General features: G+C 24.3%; 1 protein-coding gene across 1 annotated transcript; it reads right to left on the bottom strand.

Moving 5' to 3' along the window:
• Nucleotides 1-1437: 1437 nt before the first annotated feature.
• On the bottom strand, nt 1438-13980 carry LOC145837730 (lysoplasmalogenase TMEM86A-like). The gene is made up of 5 exons (XM_082945160.1): nt 13899-13980; nt 13653-13807; nt 9716-9837; nt 3570-3783; nt 1438-3297 (listed from the first exon to the last, which is right to left on the bottom strand). Exons 1-5 carry the CDS (start codon nt 13935-13937, stop codon nt 3075-3077), a joined length of 753 nt encoding a protein of 250 aa, XP_082801286.1. The 5' UTR covers nt 13938-13980; the 3' UTR covers nt 1438-3074.
• Nucleotides 13981-23049: the final 9069 nt, after the last annotated feature.

Below are 23049 nucleotides of genomic sequence, written 5' to 3'. Positions count from 1 at the left end.
CAATTACCACCCAAAATTTTATTTTTTGTTTATTTTCTTCATTTTGAATTTTTTTTTTACTATCACGGTTACCCCTAACCCTTAGTCGTTAAGTGATTCTCAGATTTTATCGGGTAGGAATTGTGCTAGTGGAAAATGATAGAGGGTTGGAACTTAACGGTCCCCAATGTACCTTAAGTCACTATAATAGTATTTTGGAAATACCAATCTATTGTTCTTAATTAGAAAAGCTTCTTTCTTTTTCAAAATAACATACATTCTTTCACTATTTATTGAAAAGTTTGTAAGCGTAAAAAAGGTTTTAATTAAATCTTTATTGTATCAGATTTATTTTTATCATCTCAATTAACTTAAGTATAATATTAACTACAATTTCAAAGTAGCCAAAATTTTTTTTGGAGAGTTAGCATGTTTTTATTAAGGTATTACGTATCAAATTTTTACTAAAGATACCTATTTTGTAGTTTTGTCTTACTTGTGGATTAATGCTAATAAGTTATATTCCCGTGAACGAAATATTAAACTCAACAAGTTTTGTCAGTTTTAAAATAATAAAACAATTTACAAATTCTATTTTAATAAGAGCCTTGTACTTGAAAAGTTTGTAAAAGAAAAAAAATGTTGTATAACTTAATCTAAATTAAGAAACATCAGTGCCAGTCTCTTTTAAAAGCACAGACCTCTACAAGCTATGCTTATTAACAAGCAAATCAAATTGTTATACGCCTTTTTGATGCTTCAGTTTTGTAATAGTATCTTTAGGTATTTTGTTTACTAGTAAAATTAATATACATTTATTCTTATTTGCCTCAAAGTATTTTATTCTGTAATATTATCATTTTATAAAAAATTCGTTCAGTATAAATTTAGTTGTTAAGAATGATAGAATATTTTTTGTCAACGATACGATCAAGTACTAAATACAGTTTTTTTAATTAGTTATGGAACTATTTAATTTTACATAAAGTAAAATAGTCAATTTTTATTTTAACATCCCATTGTTAAGTTTATTAGCATGTTAATTATTTATAGTTACATGCTTTACTAATTTTAACATAAAATCGTTATTAATTTTAGCGTAACTGTTTTTATAAAACAGACTATAAAATACCTTACTAAGTGAGCTCATTGACTATTTCTAAAGCTTAAAAATTAAAAATATCATTTATTATTATCATACGAGTCAATATAAGCAGTGTTGCGCTAAACGAAAAAAATCAAGTTACTTTTGTATAATTGTAAAAAGATCAAATTTTTTTGTCGTGTATTTTTTACAGAGTTTTAAGTATGTTTGTTACATTAAAGTAAGTAGTCTTTATACAATTAGATAAAAAATAATCGTTTAAAAAAAATTAAGATTGATCTTTTAATGTCTAACTTTTAAACCGAGTCCAAAAATATAAGTATGTATTTACTTCAGACAATAAAAGACAAAACTATCCATAAATATTTTAATACAACTCCGAACAAAATAACATATGCAACATGGTAAAGTACGCAATAAAAGAGTCATGTAAATATTTCAAAGCCAGTTCATATTAATTGAGCAGCATAACACGGTGAAAACAGTACGAGTTTAAGTGAAAATTGCTTAAAATAACAAGCTAAAGGTTAGTTTCAAATAAATAATACTGAAGCAAAAATATGAAAAAATATATATAACTTGTGAAATGCGGAGAAAAACTTTATACTAAATAAAGGTTTTCAAAGCTTGTTTTTAAAGTAATTTTGACATAATAAAATATTGAGTGCACATAGAAAATATGAGTCAATTAAATTGACTAAATAGTTTCAGTAAAACAGACCAACAGATATGAGTATTAACAACATTAAAATCGTAGTTAAGTTTTAACTCGATATTTAAACTTTTATACTGCGAAAAATACTATCTGAGTGTAGTAAAGTTAATACGTTAAATGTTGTGTTATGATAAAGTTACTTTTTTTTTGTGATTTGCTTTGCTAACAAATCATACATTCAAGTTAGAAATTGAAGAATAATATTTTAAAGCTTCATTATTCAAAAACGCAAGTTACATCAAAAAAAGCTAGTTTTTACTTTACATTATTTACTTTAAGATACTTTTTTAAATTGATAAAACTATCAGCTTTCAAAATGTTTAATAAACTTCTAAAAAACATTTTTTCAGTTTCAAGTTTCAGATTAAATTGTTAGTTTTATAACAAAAACAAACTGTTAAAATTAACTTTAAAAAACATATCACTTTCTTAATATATTTTTTAAAGTAAAGCTTTAAGTTTTTATATTGAGGGCAGTATAAAAGAGTTATACAGCTGAATAAATGATATATAATTTTTAATAAGTTTAAATTAATCACTAGTTTTTAAATTGCTTTTCTCAAATTAGTAATAACTTTCACTTCAGGATTATATGAAAGTGGGTTAAAAGTTTTGCAACAGTGAGTACTGATTCTAAATTAGCTGTTTTGCAAACGAAATACTTAAATGTACCTGTAACTTTAATTAATCATCGAATGAGTTTGCACGAACTTGATAATGTCACCTAATGACTATTTAGTCTTGAATTAATGTCATATGTTTTTTGAATTGCTCAGCTTTAAAAAAAGAGATAATATATTTTGAATACTGAGCTATTGATAATACAAACTTATAAATTAATAAAAGTATATTTCAACTAAACCATATACTTAACGTTGAAATTTAAAACCTTTGTAATATGTGTATTTAATCGTTTTTATCTTAATTTTAAAAGGAGTAGTTAATTGAAACTTTGTTGTAATCACAAATTTTTTTAAACAAAATATTAACCTTTATACTATTTAATCTTCTAACTAACCAGGTTTGTACTCCTATGTTGTAAATAACTCTAAATTAAAACTTAAGTTAATGAAGTAAAAGTAATTTAGTTTAGCAATGGCTTGAAAGTAATGAAAAATAATTAAACAATGTTAAATAATGGGTTAAATGTTAAAAGCAAACATACATTTTGTTTTTCTTCAGTGCTCTTATATATTTAGCAGTTTGAGTTACTTACTGATTGTGTTGTGTTTACAGCTTCACTACTTATTGCTTTTTACGTTGAAAATTGGCAAGTTAATCAATTTTAACGCGTCCCCCACAAACGCTCAAAGCAATAAAAAGCTGGGCAGTGTAGTATGTCGACATGATGATGTACTGAGCGTGGGGAATCGGAACAGTGAACTTGTTAAGCGAAAGGACAGTGTCGGAGATAAAAAACAAAACTGAGCCGACGACTGCCGCGAGATCATTTTGATTTTCATTGTTAGTCGAACCTTCGGCAGTTGATTTAGAGGCACTAGAAAATGAAGGCAGATGTAAAACCAAAAATTAAAATTACTAATTTTGTGTAATGAAAAACTTAATAAAATAATAATAATAAAGGTGCAAATTAACTGCTCTGTTTATAACCGTATTAATTATTGTTTCGATTAGGAAAAAATCCGACCCAGTAAATATTAACAAAATGGTAAACTGCACTAAACAGTGTTCTTATAACTTAACTTGCAAAAAAGAAGTTAAAGAATTAAAAAATAGAAAAGATTTGTAAAAAAAAAAAGAACATCTTACTTGTAAGAAGCCAGAGCTCTCCAACCCATGAGAGTTATCAAAGCAACGTAAACCAGTACGCCGTATTTCAACACATCGTTATTTATGTTAGGGTACAAGTAGGAGTACACGACAGCTCCAAGGGGTAAAAGCAAAAGCAAGATTTTGGGTCGCAGCGGTCTGAACCCGAAAGCGAAGACGTAGTTTATGTGAGCAATTCCGAAAGCGATCATGCCTGAAAGTAAATTAAAATTAGAATTTTTACACTTTAAAATTAATTATAAAACCTTCTTCAAAATTGTAGCTTCACTTAGTTATTATTTCTTTCGCAGATTTAAGATGCTACAAAATTAATTAAAGTCTAAGTACAGTAACGATTATAAAACATAGTTTGGTTCAAATTGTTGATTACTACGGCTACTAAAGGGTACCCGCAGTCTGTTTTTAGTTTTAGTCAGTAATACACTGCGCTTTCAGTTGAAAAAATGCAAGCTAGAGAAAGGTGCTCAAAATTCAAATAATTAGAAATTGACAAAAAAATAGAAATAAGAAAAAAAAACTACACACAAGAGTTTTAGTTTACTAATATTACTAATATACTTATATACTATAGTTATATTAGTATATTATATTAGTATACTACAAGTAGTATATACTACTTATAGTAATATTACTAAAGTCATAAGTAAGTGTTATACATTATCACTTACATACACAAAATTATTTCAAATTATAATTAAGATACAATAAAATACTTTTTTGTATATGTGTCAACCCTTAGGTTTCAATTTGTAGTTTGGTAATTACCAAGAATGATGTTTCACCAATATCAATCTGAAATTGTATTATATTCAATGTGTTTTTTAACCATGATTTTAGGCAAAGTAATAAACAAAATTTAACATATTTATGTTAAACTAATAAAACTTGAATGTTTAATCCCTTTTAATCTACATTATTAAATGATTATTTCAATACAATAATTTATATAGACTACCAATATCAAGCTGAAATTATAATACATTTGATGTGTTAGATAATCATAATTTTTGGCTTAAAATTTATCTTTTATAAATACATGAATAAAATTAATCTATATATCATAAACTAATAAACTAAAGTATTTAATTGCTTTTATTATGGTTAAATAAGACATCAAATGTATTATATTTTCAGTTTGTTTTTGGTGCTGACCTGAAGAGCATAACCAAATGTTATATATATTTTTTATTGATATTAGTTGAATTTTAATTCACTTTAATTCTCTGAATAGGTTAGATACTACAATTTTTTTTTGTATATGTGTCAACCACTAGGTTTCAATCTTGCAGTTCAACTCAGAGAGTTTTAAAGTTGCCATTAGGGCCCCTATACCCTCAGACCACACATTAATAATAACTTTCAAAGAAACTTTTGTAACACTGTTGCAGGTCAGAGTAACTATTTTCAAAGTGTTTTGTTACAGATCAGTTTTTTAGGAAATTTTCCAGTATTAACCTAGCCTACTACTATGTTGCACCAATATTAAACTGAAATTCAATAATAATCCTGCAATTCAACTCAGAAAGTTTTTAGGCTACCATTAGTGCCCCTACGCCACCAGACCACACAAAGTAATAATTTTCACAGAAACTTTTGTTTTCACAGAAACAAAAATAGTATTTAGCTTACCTAAAACTTTTTTAAGGGTTTTTAATAAAAAAATCAAAAAGTTAAGACTTGTAATGAAAAAGAAAATATAATAAAAAAAGAGAAAAAATCTAATTTTTTATGAAATATTTATATTATTTTGTAACATTTGGTTCAAATAATTATACAATACCCTTCCCTACCTACAAAAATAGAGTTTTTTATGAATTTTTAGTTTTTAGTGCTTTTTGTTAGCTTATTAAAAAAAAATATTAATTTAGTATTTTAATGCAAGTTTTTATAGTTCTTATAAGTATTATTTAAAGTTGAAGTATTTATATAATTACAGTACAATTAAAATTGTTAGCATGAACGTTATTGACAGCGAAATGAAAGCAAAGCAGTGTTTGAGATTATTTGAAGGTTGTAATGACTTCAAAAGTTTGTTTAGTATGTACAGAAGGTTTATTATTAGTTTAGAACTACCAAGTTTTAGTAATAAAATTGATTTGAATTTTAATGAGTTAGATTTTAATGCCAATTGTTGTTATTAAATTACTCAAAATATTGTGAAAATTATAGCTACTTAGCTTATAAAGCCTCTGCTGATGGCTCCTGTTTCTTTCATTCACTTTCTCTCTCATTATTTGGTAATGAACAGTACAGTTTTAGATTAAGACTATTTATTTTAAATTATGTTATGAAAAACTATAATGACTTACAATGTACATTAATGTATATTTCTTTTACATATTTAAGTATTGTATTATAAGTAAACTAAATTTAAAGTGAAATATTTTAATTTTATTTAATATAATAATGAAATAAGCAGCTAAAGTTTTAATATATTTCTCTAAAACTATAAATTTAATTTTCATTATATAAAAATGGTAAAATTTTAATAATTAAAAAAAAAGGTCAATTAAATATTTTTTAAAGATACTTTAATTTGTATATTTCTTTTATATATATTAATATTATATTATAAGCAAATTAAATTTAAACTGTATAATATAAATTGCAATATTTTATTTTAATTTTACGTTTTAATGTTGCATGCCGCTAAAGTTTTAATAAAATAAATTAAACTGAGATATTTAATTTTCGTTATGTTATAGTCATTAAAATGCAATATTTTAAAAACTATTAATGCAATTAAATGTTTAATATATCAATTTATTTTTTTAAATTTATTTAGCATATTATTATAATATATAATAATTACAGTTATATAATAATTATTATATATTACAAAAGATATCCGTCGTGCAAGACTCAATAATCGAAAGGTTCTTTGTATCGTATAACACGTCTTATGACCAAAAATTTTGTGCGTTTTTTTTTGTCTTTTGATAAACTACATTATTAAATTTTCATCTTAAATTTAGGCCCTGGTAAACATACAATTTGAATATAAGTTTGTTAACATGGATATAAATATCAAAATTATGTAAACAATATAAAAAAGGAATTTTACCTAACCTGAAACCCACTGCGCTTCTACTTTACTTTCCATTACTACAAACAAATCAAGATATGATAAAAAAATTTGACAAATTTTTTTAAACTTATAATAACAGGGCTGCCAAATGTTTATGGCAAATTTTCTCCAGTTTTTCAAAGTTTTTTTACAGGTTTTAAAAATTACAGGTTTTAGGGTCTATTTTTAGTTTATAATTAAGTTTAAGGTAAAAAATGTGTTAAATAGTATAAAAACATTGAAAAGATATCTTAAACTTTCTTTAAATGTGTTTCTTAATAAAAAATTTTTTGATGATGACAAAAATTTTTATTTATACTATAGATTTTTTGATTCAAATCGAAATTTTCCTACTTAACATGTAAAAGTTGTTTCAAACTCCAGGTTTTTTGTTCAAAATTCCAGTTTTTTTTTTCAAAATTTCTCAAATTCCAGGTTTTTCCAGATTTTTTTAGCCTAAACTATCAAGTTCCAGGTTTTTCCAGGATTCCAAGTTTTTTGGCAACCCTGTATTAACCTTTTCAACTTTGTTATATGTTTAAGATAACATGTTTTAACAATCAAAATATAGTAAAAATTTGATGACTATAAGCTTAGGTTCAACATTTTTACAGATTTATTTTAATTTATTAGTTATCAAAGCTGTTATATCGTTCTTATCTGCTACTTTTACCAAAATCTAAACCAAGGTTTTAAAAGTGGGCCAAGTGGCCTCCTTGGGGGCCATGAGTGGCAAAGGGGCCAAAAGCAGTGCCATGAGGTCATAATTTGAAACTTACACTAGCTTTTCTGGAGTTGATGATGAAGATAAAAAAAAGGTCCTAGGCGTTTTTAATTGTAATTTTGAAACATATACTAAAAACTATGGAAAAATTTAGGGGGCCACAAGCCGTAAATAGGGGAGCCACACGGCCATAATTTGAAACTTATACTAGATATTCTGGAGTTGATGATAGACAACAACAAAAAAAACACTTGTTGGAGGGGGCCATAGCTTTTTTAACTTCTTCAAAGGTAGCCTTTTGAAAAAAAAAATTGGAAAACCCTGATCTAGACTTTAGACCAGGGGTCGGCAAACTGCGGCAGGGCGAAATGCGGACCTTAAAGCAAAATGTGCGGCCAATGAGGTACTTTTCAGCTGAAAACATACCTTTTTGAAACATTAAAATAAAGAAAATTGTTGCAAAAGCTAAAAATTAGGCTAATAATTTAATAATTACTCATTACTAGTGCTAAACTGTTGATTATTTTATCATATTTTTATTTAAAATAGTATTTATATTTTGATTATTACAAATGTTTTAGAATGACTGGCCCAAAAGCAACCTTTTCCAGGATAATTGGCCCAGGACTTATAAAAGGCTACTGACATTTATAGATTGTGAAAAACTTACAATTACGTAGTTTTAAATAACTTTTATCAGTAATACTTTACCATAAGCTTTTGATTATTTTTAAATTATTGTTCAAAGTCCTTAAGAATTATTATACTTTTATGAAAAATACCCCTAATAACAAATTAATTTGAGCAAGGCAAAATACTTTAACATAAATTTAATTATTTAACTGTTTTACGCAGAAAATTATTTACGTCTTCTTATTTCCCTAATATAAAAACTGATGACTAATACTTTTTGAAGTACACTTCTTCTAACACTTTTTGCATTGAAGAGCTATAAAAATCAATTTTACAACCTTTGTACCTATGAGTTTTTTACTAAGATAAAAATAATTTAATAGTAAGTAGGCAAATGTATTTAAATAAGTAGAAAAAAATTAAATCAAAGCGTATTCAATTTTATAGCAGTTTGGTGTAAAGATTAATTATAACTAACTAAGTTGTTTATCTAAGCATAGAAAGTTCAAAATTTAGTTTAGTCAAGTAGAATACCACAAACTAGTACAGTGAAATAATCTTTAACACTGTATATAAAATAAAATAGTTTATAGTGCTAAAAATATTCTTGAACGCAAAAATAGAAGATAAGATCATAAAGTAATAAGTAAATATATATTGCAAAAACAGAATTAAACAAAAACAAAATAAATGGTGTTTTATAACTTTAGTACAAAATAAGTAAATGCTTTCTTGGTTTTAAAATTATAAAAACCCAGTAAAACATTGGTAAACATTTTAGAAGGATATTTTTTATAATAAACTAGTATCCGTGTAACACTTTAAAGAACCTATTTATTTTAATAAATTTACTTCCATTTATCTAAAAAACAAAAAAGTTTAAAAGGTTTATAATATATGGTAGCAAAATTTAAAATATGCAAAATAATATCAATTTGTAAAATTTTGTGTTAGTCCGCGCGACCTAAATACACTTTAAATAAATAACTCTTATTTATAATATTTTTATGAGGCCAAATATTAATTTTTTTAAAAAAAATTATGCATAAAAAATACAAAAAACAGATGCAATTTAAACAATAGTGAAAAAGACCTATGAGTGTTTGTTTAAAAAAGTGATTAGTAAATAATTAAATCACAAACTTAGATTGTTAAAAAGAATAGGAGTATGTAATTAGTTTCCAACAAAATTGTTTAATAGTTTGTAAATATTAGACTAAACACCATTTAACAAAAAAAACTGTGGATTAACATTAGTGTGTCCACATCTGTAAATACACACTTAAACTTATCATTTCAATAACATTTCTTTAAGTTCTTCATATACAGAACCTTACTCACAATATATTTGACTAAAGATAAAACGTTAAATTGAGGAATCAATTAATTAATTAAACTACTGAAATTCTGATGCTTGAAATTGCATTGACATTTTATAATTTTGCATTTAACACAAAAAATATTTAAATATATTATATAAGTTTAAGTTTTAATACATAATTTTAAGATTAAAAACTAAACCAGTAATACTTAAAAAATATTTCAAAAATTAGTATATTTACTATTTATAATTAGTGCTTATTGTATTAAATTCAATTAATGAATAAGAGTTTTTGATACAAATTATAACTTACAATGTGTTTAAATATTCTTAATATGTATACGAAATTTAGACAAAACTTCATTAAGACACCAAATTACCTTGAAGAAAATATCCTTGATTTGCATATACAAGAAAAATATCTCCTACCATTGAAGCAAAAAGTCCAACTAAAATTAACTTAGTTCTGTGTTTAGGTTTTGTCAAGTTTTCGTTTCCACACCTTAAAATTTTTAAAACTATTAGTGCATTCATAAACTAAAAGATTAAAACGTTTCAATTAATTAATGATGAAACAAGTATATGATATAAAATGTAGATTATATATGTTAATTTTTACTTTTTTAAATCAATACTAAAATAAGTTTTAGATATGGTCATGCACTTTTGATATCAATAAATATTAACTCCTTATAAATCAGTTTGATTGATATATAGTGTAATAAAAGTAGTTCAAAAAGTAAAAGTAATTTTATCTGAAAGATTCCTTTTTGTTTTATTTAACTATCAAACTTTTACAGCTTACATATATTGATATAAAACAGACAATACTTTAAACATGTTTTATGCACCAAGACTCCCTCAGAGTGATGTTTTTTTTTTGGCACAAAACTTGTATTTATTTAATAAAAATAAGTAATATGAGCGAATTATCTATTAGTCAAAGACTTTTTCAATAGTGCCAAACAAACCTACTAAAACGATCTAATTTCAGTCAACTACAAAAAATAAATTGGTTCACAAAATTCATAACAAAAAATAATAACAGAAAACAAAACGCAATAGATTTTGATCATCTTTTCAATCTAAAAGTACAAAAAAATCTTGGCAAAGAATTCTTAAACCTAGTATATAGACTTTCTGAAAACTATCATTTGTACAAGAAAACTTTTTATCACAGTATAATTAAAATATTATATAGTTGCAACAGTAATTTCAGCAACTGAATAATAGAACAAAACAATAAATTATTAAGCAAAAACAACAATAACAACACATGTAAAATTTAAGGTAAAAGCCAAAAAAACATGCAGGGTTTCCCACAGATAAAGCTGAAAAAAAATCTTGTTTTTTAAATCAATTTTTTAATTAAAATTGTTTCAAAAATACATATCCAAATACTTAAAAAACAAATAAAGATATTAAAAGATTTAAGTTTATTTCAAAAATTCAATTAGACCCTGAAAAAAATATTAATTGCAAAAGCAAAAAATTTTAGAGAATAACATTACCAAACATTTTTATCAAATTTCATGACTTTATTTTTCAGAAACTATCTCTTTTTCCTTACTTTCGTAGTTTTTTTTTGACTTTTCCCAACCTTGTGGCAACCCTGAAAATGACACTAAACAACTGTCTACAATTAAAACAAAATATAAAACAAATTTCAAATTAAACTATTTAGTTACATAAACCAAACTATATTAGTTAAGTACTTTTTTTTATAAAAAAAGAGGACAAATATTTTACGTAGCTTTTAATGGTTGCCACTGATCAAGCAGAGAAAAATTTCCTGACTTTTCCTGACTTTTTACCAAAATTTTCCTGACTTTTCTAAATCAAACTCTTAAATTAAACTTATTCTAAAATACATAATCTAACACTTGAAACTATTAAAAGATGTTCAATATTTTTTGAGAAAATTTTTGCAGTTTTATAAAGGATATTTTACTAATTTATACCAGATGAAGGCATAGGAAATAAAATTAAATATTTTTGTAAATTTCTAGGAAAAATTTGGAATTTTTTTCTGACTTTAAAGGACTTTTAATTAATTTTTACCATTTGAAGTCTTTGGAAAACAAGGAATTTTGTAAATTTAAATTGACAAAATCTGACTTTTTTTCATTTTATTTTATCAAATTTCCTGACTTTTCCTGACTTTTTTTCAAAACCCCCCATTTTTTCCTGACTTTTCCTGACTTTTGTCATTTTTTAAAATTTTTCCTGACTTTTCCTGATTTCCTGACTTTTCCTGACCGAGTGGCAACCCTGCTTATTGATACAATAATCACTGTACATTGTACATACACATATGATTTTCATTTTTAACTTAATGAACTAATGATTAGTAACTGTGTAGGTTTTTAGTATTTAGATAAAATTTATTAAAAGTTGTATTTTTGTACATAAAAGACATAATTTAAATAAAGTTGAGAATTGTGATTTAGCTTTCTGAGTATTTAGTTTAAAAGATAACTATTACATGAGGTTACTCTGGAGTATGAGAAAATAAATTACAACAGATTGTTTTAACTTAGTCCAGATTAAAGTTTGCAAAGCTTAGAAAGTCTCTTAAATAAATAAAAATCAAACTACAATTGTAGATTAAAACAAAAAGAAATATTGACTTCAAATAAATTTTGGTGGCGATAAAATAAGCATAAATCTTTAGTTAAAGTTTGCAGACAAATGTGCAGACTATGCTTAAAAGAAGCAAAAAACGTAGAATACAAGGAAAAAACTGTTTCCACAAAAAAAGAGATGAATTCATGTCCAACTGTAAGCACAATAAAAAATTTAACAAGTCATATTTTTTACACTTTTTGTACAGAGTTAATTCTTAAAACTTAGTATTTTTGGTTATTTTGCATAAAGAAAAATTAAAGTCTACATTTAATTTAAGTAGATTTTAAAATACATAATATATATTTTGTAAACTTTGTACAATTTATTAGACTTTATTTTGTGCTTAAATCTACTTAAAAACTTAGTTACTGTGAAAGCTAAAAAACTATATACGTAATATAAAGTTTGTAAATACATATATATTGAATGGGTAGGTGTCAAATACGCACAAGGAACTCTTTTGTACAACACTGTTGCATGGGTTAAACAATTATTTATTCTTTTTTTATTATTAATTATTTTTTCTTTTTAGTTTTCTTTTTTTTAACTATCACTGTTACCACTGACCTTTACCCTTGGCCCAAAATTTTTTCTTAGCATTTTTTATTTTCTTAATTTTTTTTTTATTATCACTGTTACCCCTAAGGCCTTAACCCTTACCTATAGTCGGTTACTTTTGTTTTCTTTAATATTATTATTATATATGTATATTATATTTTTTTATTATTTTTACTATCACTGTTAACCCCTTTTATTGGTTGGCTTTTTATTTTTCTTTATTATTTAATTTTTTTTTTTTTATTTATATAATTTTTTATTTATTTTTACTTTGCTATTTTTCTTATTGTCACTGTTATCCTTAACCCTTACCCTTGCTGGTAATTTTATTTCAACTTTTATTGTTTTTTTTTAATCTTGTGCAAAATTGTCTATAGTGTAAAAGTGACCCTTTATCCAAAAGTGTCTTTGTGCAAAAGTGTTCCTTTGTGACAAATTGTCTTTGTGCAAAAGTGTCTTTTGTGCATACTTGACCAGTTGCCATAATGAATATATGAAAAATCTATATTATATAAATGAAAACTAACTACTTAACTTGTATTTCTAGATTTAAAACTAAAATATGTTAATATGCTTACTTCTGTATTTTAGTTTTAACTAAAATACTTAAAACATTAGTTTTAAAAATTAACATTTTTCTTACATTAGCATCTAAAATAAACCGTACCTGCAAGTATTTCTATAGTTACATTTTACCAATTGATACTAATTAACATACTTTTAATACCAAAACTTTTCATGCAATGACTCAAAATATAAAATACTAAATTAGTACCTAATAACTTGTTGTAATAAAAAAATGTCAACAAGCATAAGTCTATAACAGAGGTCGACAAGTCGAAAAAGAAACAATTTTAGTGTGATTAAAAAACACACTTTTTACTTATTTTTTGAACGAAAAAGGCAACATATTATCTTTTAAAGATAACACTAAAACTTTGAAAAAAATTTAACAAAATTATTTTAGATTATTTGAAAAATATTTGAATGTGGCTTGTGAGCCGGTTTGCTGACCTCTAGTCTTGAAAAAAATTGAGTGTTTTTTTAAGCTTAGTTTATTATGCTATCTTCAACCATTGATAAAAAATTAAAGGTGTTTTTTAAACAACTGCAATATAATTTTCATATTACCTCCACACCATAAGGTGACAGAAAACAATTGGTAAACATTTTGCAACAGCCATTGCAGCAGATGTGAAGCCAAAGAACTGTCCAGAATATGTATACAAGACACTATAAATCAAGAATGAAGCAACTAAGACTCCAACACTTCCTATTTTTTCAAACTGAAATGATTATTAAAAGATTATTTTATAAAGTACAAAGTCAAAAAACAGATAGTATTTAGTTTAAAAAGATATTTTTAAACAAACTAACATTTCCTTTTAGCTCTGTTGTAATTACGTTTTGGTCCATAATTTACCAAATAACTTATAATGTATTAAAAACAAGTAAAACTGAAACAAATTTATTTTATACTTTTATATATTACAGTTTGAAAATTTGGTAATTACCTAGGATGATGTCACACTAATATCAAGCTGAATTGACTTTATATTCGAGTCTTTTTTAACCATAATTTTAGGCTAAATATTAATGTTTTAAGCCTAGTAAGTTTAATCTAAAAAGATATTTTGTTTTAAACAAAATATATAAAAGTATAGTAAGAATTAAATTTGTTAATTATAAAACAAATATTTAATTTATTTCAATTTACAATATCTTAATCAATATTAATTATTGTATTGATGTAATTGCAATATATTGTATATATATAATATATTGTATATTTACAATATTGTGTATATAGATTGTATATTAAAAGCAACTAAAGATTTAAGTTTAATTAGTTTTTATGATAAATAAGTTTAACTTTATTTATGTATTTACAAAGTATTAACTTTTAGTTTAAAATTATAGATAAAAAAGACATTAAATATAATAAAATTTAAGCTTTGAAATAGGTGCTACATCATTCTAGGTAATTACCAGGAATTCTTATATACCAAATAAAAACTATAGATTTTAAAAACAATTTAAAAATAAATGATTATTATTATATTCCTAGCTAATTCATTAATAAAAGTTGGAATTCTAAATTAACTTTATTAAAATAGATATTTAATTTAGAGTGTTTATAAAACAAAATATAATTTATTAATATTCACTAAAGAACAGTAAGGTGAAAATTTTAAAAAACATCGTTATTAAAAATATAACTACTATTTAACATCAACTGTTTTTAGATATATTTATTTATGTGTGACTTGGTGGATGTAGTGGTCCAAATGACAACCTTGAAAACTATATTAGTTTTTCATTGAATGATGCTAACCAGCTAGTTCTCACTTACAAAAAACTATAAGTTAAAATTAAACCTTACATTTATGTTTGACTTTTTGATATATTTAACAAATAAAATAACCAAATACTAAATTATGTATTCTATTGGTTAAAATTATTAGGCTTGATAATAGGTCATGTGATACAATACAAATAGCTTTTTTAACACAAACTTTTCACATAAGGTACTTTTATTTGCCATATTAAACAGGTAGCTTGAAAGTCATGCAAATGTTTGCATAAAAGTAGCAAATAATCTGTCTGCAATCTGCATAAAAGCATTATAGTACAGGGCAAAAGTTTAAAAACATTTAGTTTTTTGAACGCTAAGTTAAATATGCATACAAGTCTAACTAAAATAGAAAAAATATATAAGTAACGTAATTAGCATTTAAATTGTGATTTTATTAAAACTATTACAAAGTATATATACAAAGGAAATTTATATAGATAAATATAAAATAAGGTTAATATTCAAACTTGAACACCTTCTACTGAGCCCACTTGAAGGGCTTTTAAATAACTTATTGAATTCAAATTATATGTATATATATAAATATATTTATTTATTTAATTATATAAAAACTATAATTCAAACAGCTGTTTCACACACGAAATGTAAAATTTCATGTGATCCTCAGTGAATACAGTTTATTATAATAGTGAACAGAAATTTCGATTTTAGAACTTTTTATAATAATTATGACGTAGTAATGGTACAGTTTATTGTACGATTAGTTGAATTTGATATACGCTGTAAATGTTATTCTATGCTTTTTAGGAAAGTTTAAAAAGGTTATTTTGGAAAAATGTTTTAAGCTATTAGAAAAATTTATTAGGCTGTTGGGAAAAATGTTATAAAATGCTATAAAATACTCGTGTTTGCCGCTTCGATTTTATTTTGTTTTAATATTTAGTTGGTTTTAATTTTGTTAAAAAAGTATTTTTGATAATGGATGCATATGTTTTGTCTTTCGCTTTTCTTGTTTAGTGTTATGTTCTTATCTGATTTTTCGATTTCTATTTTTTCTAAGTTACAAAGTTTGCAGCCGAATTTAGTATTGAATTTTAATTTTGTCCTGTTTAATATTTCCCATTTAATTTTGTAGTTTAATCATTTGACGAAAACCACCCATTCCATAAAATATTCAACCGAAACACAATCAAAATATCTTACAGTTGCACAAATAATTTCAGAAGTAAAATAATAGCTCACAATAACAAAATATTAAACAAAAGCAATATAGACGATAAAAGCACCATAAAAGATAAACTTTGTAATTGCCGTAAAGAACCTTGCCCTTTAAATAACGAATGCCTAGTGTCAAATATAATTTATAAAGCAACAGTAACATCAAATAAAACAACAAAGCAGTATATAGGGTCGACAGGAAATACCTTTAAACAAAGATACAGAAACCACAAATCATCATTTAACAATATTAACAAAAGACACACAACAGAACTAGCGAATTATATATGGAACTTAAAAGATAACAATACAGACTACAAAATTAAATGGGAAATATTAAACAGGACAAATTTAAAATTCAATACTAAATTCGGCTGCAAACTTTGTAACTTAGAAAAAATAGAAATCGAAAAATCAGATAAGAACATAACACTAAACAAGAAAAGCGAAAGACAAAACATATGCATCCATTATCAAAAATACTTTTTTAACAAAATTAAAACCAACTAAATATTAAAACAAAATAAAATCGAAGCGGCAAACACGAGTATTTTATAGCATTTTATAACATTTTTCCCAACAGCCTAATAAATTTTTCTAAAAGCTTAAAACATTTTTCCAAAATAACCTTTTTAAACTTTCCTAAAAAGCATAGAATAACATTTACAGCGTATATCAAATTCAACTAATCGTACAATAAACTGTACCATTACTACGTCATAATTATTATAAAAAGTTCTAAAATCGAAATTTCTGTTCACTATTATAATAAACTGTATTCACTGAGGATCACATGAAATTTTACATTTCGTGTGTGAAACAGCTGTTTGAATTATAGTTTTTATATAATTAAATAAATATTAAGCTCCAATTTAATTTGTCGAGCACTATCGATCAGAACTTTGTATAAAACCTTTAATATAAATATATATATAAACATGTTTGTTGTTTATTGAGCGACAAAAAAAAGCGCTTAAAAACGTTGGTCTTAGCACCTTGTACACAAAAAAACCTTGCGGTTATCGTTACATTAAATTTTTTCAGGGGTTTTTTTGTCGTTTAATAAATAATATATTTATTTTAAACTTATCAACTTATAAATATTTACTGTCACTGTCCTTTGTGTTTGAAATAGTTTTATTAATTTTTAATAAGTTTTGTAAAATTGGTAACATCTAGGTTAAATTTTACTTTCTGTGACTTTTTAAGCAGGTTATGATTATAAAACTTTATTTAAGTCTAAAAATTTTATATTAATTTTTTTCCTAAAATAGGGATTAACAAATTATCGCCCTAAATCACGTTTTTACAATAAATGGGATTGTTCGTGAAAGGTAAAACTGCAGTTCGCAAAAAATGAAATGCAGCCCGCATGACTATTTTTTAAACTTAGAACAAATATTCAGGAAAATGATATGAAGGAAAAAAATTCACTCATAGAAAAAGGAAGTTGAAAAAAAAGTTTTTGTAACTACCGACATGTAAAGGTTTTTTTTTCGAAATTTAACCCGCGACTATCGAATGCCTGACGACCGCTAAACTAGAATATACTTATCGAAACAATTTTTTTAGCATTAGTTAAAAATCCTAGTTTATGGAAATTACTTGAAAACTTAATTGATTTTCATTAAGCTTTAAGCTAAAAGAAAATACTCGAGCATGACATTTGTTAAATAATTTTTTAACAAAGCTGACTAAAGTTTTTTTTTCTGTTTACTATAGCGTCAGCCAGCGTTAGAAATAACACGCTTGATTGAACAGCTGCAATTAGTGAAACTTTATTTATATTAAAAATCACTATAACTAAGTCTCAAAAAACCTTGCTTAGTTTAAAAACTTAAAGAGATTGAAATTTTATTTTTAAAGGCAGGTGAAAGCAACTAAAGTCTTTATATAATCTAATTCGAAAAATTAAAAGTTGGCTTTTTTGTTGTTTTTAAGTTTCAAATAAACCATACGAAACTTTTACGTTTGTTATATACACTTTCAAATAAAGATTTTTACATTTACTGTAGTCCACAGAGTTTTAAAAACAAATTTGCCAAAAAAATCTTCACCATAAACTAAACCTAATCCGTAATCCGCAATTTTAGTTTAATATCTATTTAGTTTTAATTGAATTTTTTTAGTTTTTATCAGATAAAAAAAATGGTCCAAACTAAAATATTTAGTATAAAAAAGCTAAATTAAAAAAAAAATTCAGTAGATTAAGTTTAGTATTAAACTCAATTATTATTGTTACGACAAAGTGCTCATAGTTTTTTGTAAAAAAAGTAAAACTATTGATTTCAGTAGTACTGCTTAAAGTTACTTGGATGAAACATTATTTTAAGTTAAATTCATTTTTGATTTTTTTTCAATTTATTAAAGCAACAATTTATACGTTGGGGATTGCTTAGGAGTAAGGGCTTAGTCAAATACTAGTTGAAAGGAGTTAGTTAATTCACATATCAATTAATCGAGCGGGGCGTTATAATTTAAAACAAATAGACGTTTATAAAGTATACAGTATACAACTAGCATTGCAAAAAATGCATTCTTGCAACACTAGGTTTAGTTTAAAATGATGAATTAGATGGGTATGACTGTATGAGATATGAGTGGTCACAATTTTATGCTTTGTCTTCAATATAAACTTTTAATCAAAAAACGTACTAAAATTTGAATATATAGTAAGGGCTGCCAAAGATTTTTTAACTTTTCCAGATTTTTGAAAGTATAAGTCTTTTAGACCATCTTTAGTTAAAAATGAGGTTTAAGATAGTACCATTTAAGGTGAATCTTTAATGTTATAAAATATTGAAGATATATTTTTATTTAATTATTAATGTTTTATGAAATAAAAATCCAATACAAAAAAAATTTTGTCATGACAGATTTTCCGTATTTAATCTATACTTAATTATTTGGAAAAATTATGTTAAATTTAAATTATTTTTATTTTCTCACAGTTTCTTCCAGAATTTTTTCCTAAATTGTCAAATTTGACGTACTTCCAGGTTTTTTGGCAACCGTGATAGTAGGATTTAATAGTTTACAGCAATTTTTACATCGTAACTTTACTTTTTAACTACAGTAACAAACTTTATTCTTTGTCTATTAAAACGAAAGTATTCTATAAGAATTTTTTTTTAGACAGCTAAAAAGTTTACATTTTATTTAAGAGCAAAGAATATTTCAGTATAATGTTTTAAAATTTTATTACAAAGTAGTTTAACTTTTTTAGACTGTCTTATAATTATAAAATTTTTGACAAACAATGGAAAATATCAAGAGTATTTCTATTAGCATAACCTGTTGAATATTCCACCAATGCGTCGCTGATTTGTTTAAAATTTGCGGCGCTAAAGAGTATAAAAATTTTTTGAATTTTTCAAAATTAATACGAAACCAGGGACAAAATGATGCGATAGCAATAAAAAAACAAACATACTGTTAATAAAAAATCTAAAACAACAACTCTAATATTTTAAACTTAAATATATTAAGTTAACTTAAAAATTAACTAATTTAAATAATATAACATCGAACAGTTAGTTTTATAATTTAATTAGTATTTATATTAACCACTAAGTATTAATAAATTTTTTAATTATTACTTAAAAAAAACAAATTTACGTAAACTTTAAAATAAACAATTAAAAGAAACGTACTTTTGGGTAAAAAATATAAAAAAATCAATAGTGATTAAATTTATATGTTAAAACTCAGGAAAATAATAAGAAAACCTATAAACGTTATAACTCAATCAGTTTCAACAGAAACAATGGTATTTACTATTTATTACATTTCGTATATAAAATAAACAATTAAACGTCGTTTAAACGTCATATATAGATCAATTTTTTTGTATGTAATTATCAAAATATTATTAATAGAAGGTGTGATGAGAAGTTAATAGAAATATTAAGTATAAATAAAAGTTAACAATTAAAGAGACAAGAATACGTTTTAGAAATATTTTAAGTTCTACTTAAAATCCTTTAATACATAAATTAAAGAATATTAAATATATGGTCAAAAGGTTTACTAAAAGAATAAAATCAAGGTCCGTACATTCAAAAACTTTATTTTAAATTTTCATTGGTTGATAAACCGTTTATTAATGAATTTTATTAATTGTTTGTACTTTAAAAAAATATTTTTCATTTGTATTTAAGATGTTTTCATGGAAAATACTAAGAGAAAAGAAAACTTTAAATAAAAAATTACACAAAACGCTTACAAAACATCTTGATTCGAGATTTTTATCACTTATAAACAAAAAATAGTAAAAAAAAATGTTTAATCTGGTTTTTAATATAAACTTACAATAAATATTATTTTTTTGGCAAACATAAACATAAAAGTATAGTTAAAAAAGTTTTAAAATTATTGAAAAACAAAAATCTAAAAATAATTAAGAATTAGTTTAATAAAGGAGTAAATTTTATAAGATCCATATAAATTAGATATAAAATGAGTGTATTGGGTAGGCGTAGGATTTAAAAAAGTTTATTAATTATAGGTTAAAATATTATGCTTATACTTAAGCATAAAGTTTTAATTAAAGTAACTATTACTTTTACTTAGTTTAAGTAAGTCAATTATCTTGTTTGTTTTATGTATTAACTTGTTGTGTGTATTACGTATAATTTTTGTTTTGTTGTTTTGTATTTTTATAAATAGCTATTATTATACTTGATTAAATATTGATTTAGTTGGTTTGTTATGTTAACAAAATAGGTACATAATTAATTATGTTATCATATTTTTAATGAATTAATAGTTATAAACAAATTTCAATGCAAAATCTTTTTAAAAATTGTTAAAGTTTTTAAATATATAAATGCAAAATTTGCATATTTTCGCAAGAGTGATGGACGAGCGGTTAAGGCGGCATGCTTAATATAAAGGCTTTGGGCTAGGGTTCAAAGCCCACCACTTCCATTTTTTTATATAATTATGTAAGTATGCCCTTATAACTATAAAAAATAAATAAAAAGTCTATTATTATTTATCTATTACATTCAAAGAGTATATTTAAGAAGTACGCATCTGTGTAAGGTAAGGATAAATTTAAGGGCATAGGGGGGTTAAAACACTTTTTTCACAATGTGATCTTGTTTTATATAGTTTTTACTGAGGTACACGATGCTATTTACAGACTTTAAAAGTTCAAAATAATTTTTGAGATATAGCCAGTCAAAGTCGGAGGCAACAATAGGAACCTTATGATAGGCGCAAACTAAAACAGCAAATAACTAGAATTCACTAAAGATATATCTCCTAGTATATTTGAAGTTACTAGCACAAATTTTTAGGAAATGTTCCTTGCAATGTTTAGAAAAGTCTTTTGCAAAAAAAAAATTAAAAATTTTATAACAAAAAAAATTGTTTTATTTTTATATATTTTTTATAAATAATTTTATTTATTCCTTTTATTTTTAAATATTGCTAGGAACATTTCCTAAAAATTTGTGGTAGTAAATTCAAAAATACTAGGAGATATATCTTTAGTGAATTCTAGTTATTTGCTGTTTTAGTTGTGCCTACCATATGGAACCTATTGTTGCCTCCGACTTTAACTGGCTATATCTCAAAAAATATTTTGAACTTTTAAAATCTGTAAAAAACAACTTGTAATTGGAGTAACCCATGGATGTAACCCTCTGGCCTCAACTGTAATTTCCTTTTGTCTTTTGGAAGTATTTCCATTTTGCTTATTTAATTGAAGATTCATAGTTATATAGATAAACAAAAACATAGAAGTGATTGGCTTTTAGCCCCCTATACCCTTAAAATAAAAAATTCTTGTGGCAAATCAGATATCTGTTGTTCAAACAATGTTTTAGTTCCAAAACAAAGTTATAAAAACAATCAGAGGCCTGAGTTACCCTGTGAATTTTATTTTATACATTTAACCTGAACTTAATTAAAACTAATTATATTTTAAGCTAATACTTCAAAAAACAAAACTTTATCTTAATGAATAACTGACCTTTAACTAAACAAAAATTAACTCAAATTTTTTAAATCAAAAACTAAAGTTTGTTTCACAAAAAGTATTTAAAGAATTTCAATAAAACTAACTCTAATATGAAAAAAATTACCTGAATGAATAACTGAGCTTTAACTAACCAAAAATTAACTTAACCTTTTCAATTAAAATATTTATGTACATATTTTAAAAGTTTTTACAAACAAAAAAAAAATTTAACAGGTTTACAAATAGGAAAAGAATTTTTTTTTAAGTATTTTTATATATTTTTTTTAAACTCATATACATATTTACATTAAGAAAGAAAAAACATAAAGTAAAAAAAGTTGTTCTATAGTGTATGTGCATGGTAAATGTAAAAAGAAGAAAGTAATTAATATGATTTCCTCTAAAAGAACACTAAACTAAAAATAAGTATGTAAGAAAAGAAAGATATGTGTCTGTGTTGTAAATGTGGAGAAAAAATATTTCAAAATTAGAAAAAAAACTTTATCATGATAAAGCCCTATTTAAAACTCTAGTACATTTGTTGTTTTCTAGATTTTTTGACCTGGTTTTCTAGCTGTATTTAAAAGAAATGCTGGAAAACGAATTTTTTTGTCTGATGATTGTACATAAGGCCTACCGTTTATGTATACAAGGTGTTTTTACCATGCTGCTTTAAAAGTCTTTGTTTTCCTGCATGTAGAAATTGTGTATGTGTTGTAGTGGGTGGAGATAAAATGATAAAAAAGTGTGTTTAACTGTGGCTTAGTAAGATTAAATTTTGGGGCAGTATTGTTTGGTATCCTAAATTGTCCTTCATTATAAAATGACTTTTTAATGTCTATAAATTGAATGTCTATGAGTTTTTTAATTTTTTCAACCACTTCCAAAGGTTTTAAAGTGTGCGTTCCTGTAATAGTTTTGATCTTGGCGTTTGCACTTTCTGCTGTATTATTGGTTAGTGGTTTTTTATTTGGGAGATTTAGTTTCCATTTTGGAATTAATACAAATTGATGTATTAAATCCAA

The sequence above is a fragment of the Thalia democratica genome, chromosome 6, assembly GCF_965202585.1.
Source record: "Thalia democratica chromosome 6, ktThaDemo2.hap1.1, whole genome shotgun sequence".
In the NCBI taxonomy this organism is placed as follows: Eukaryota; Metazoa; Chordata; class Thaliacea; order Salpida; family Salpidae; genus Thalia; species Thalia democratica.
The sequence above is the reverse complement of the archived record's forward strand: the minus strand, read 5'-3'. Positions and strand labels throughout refer to the sequence as shown.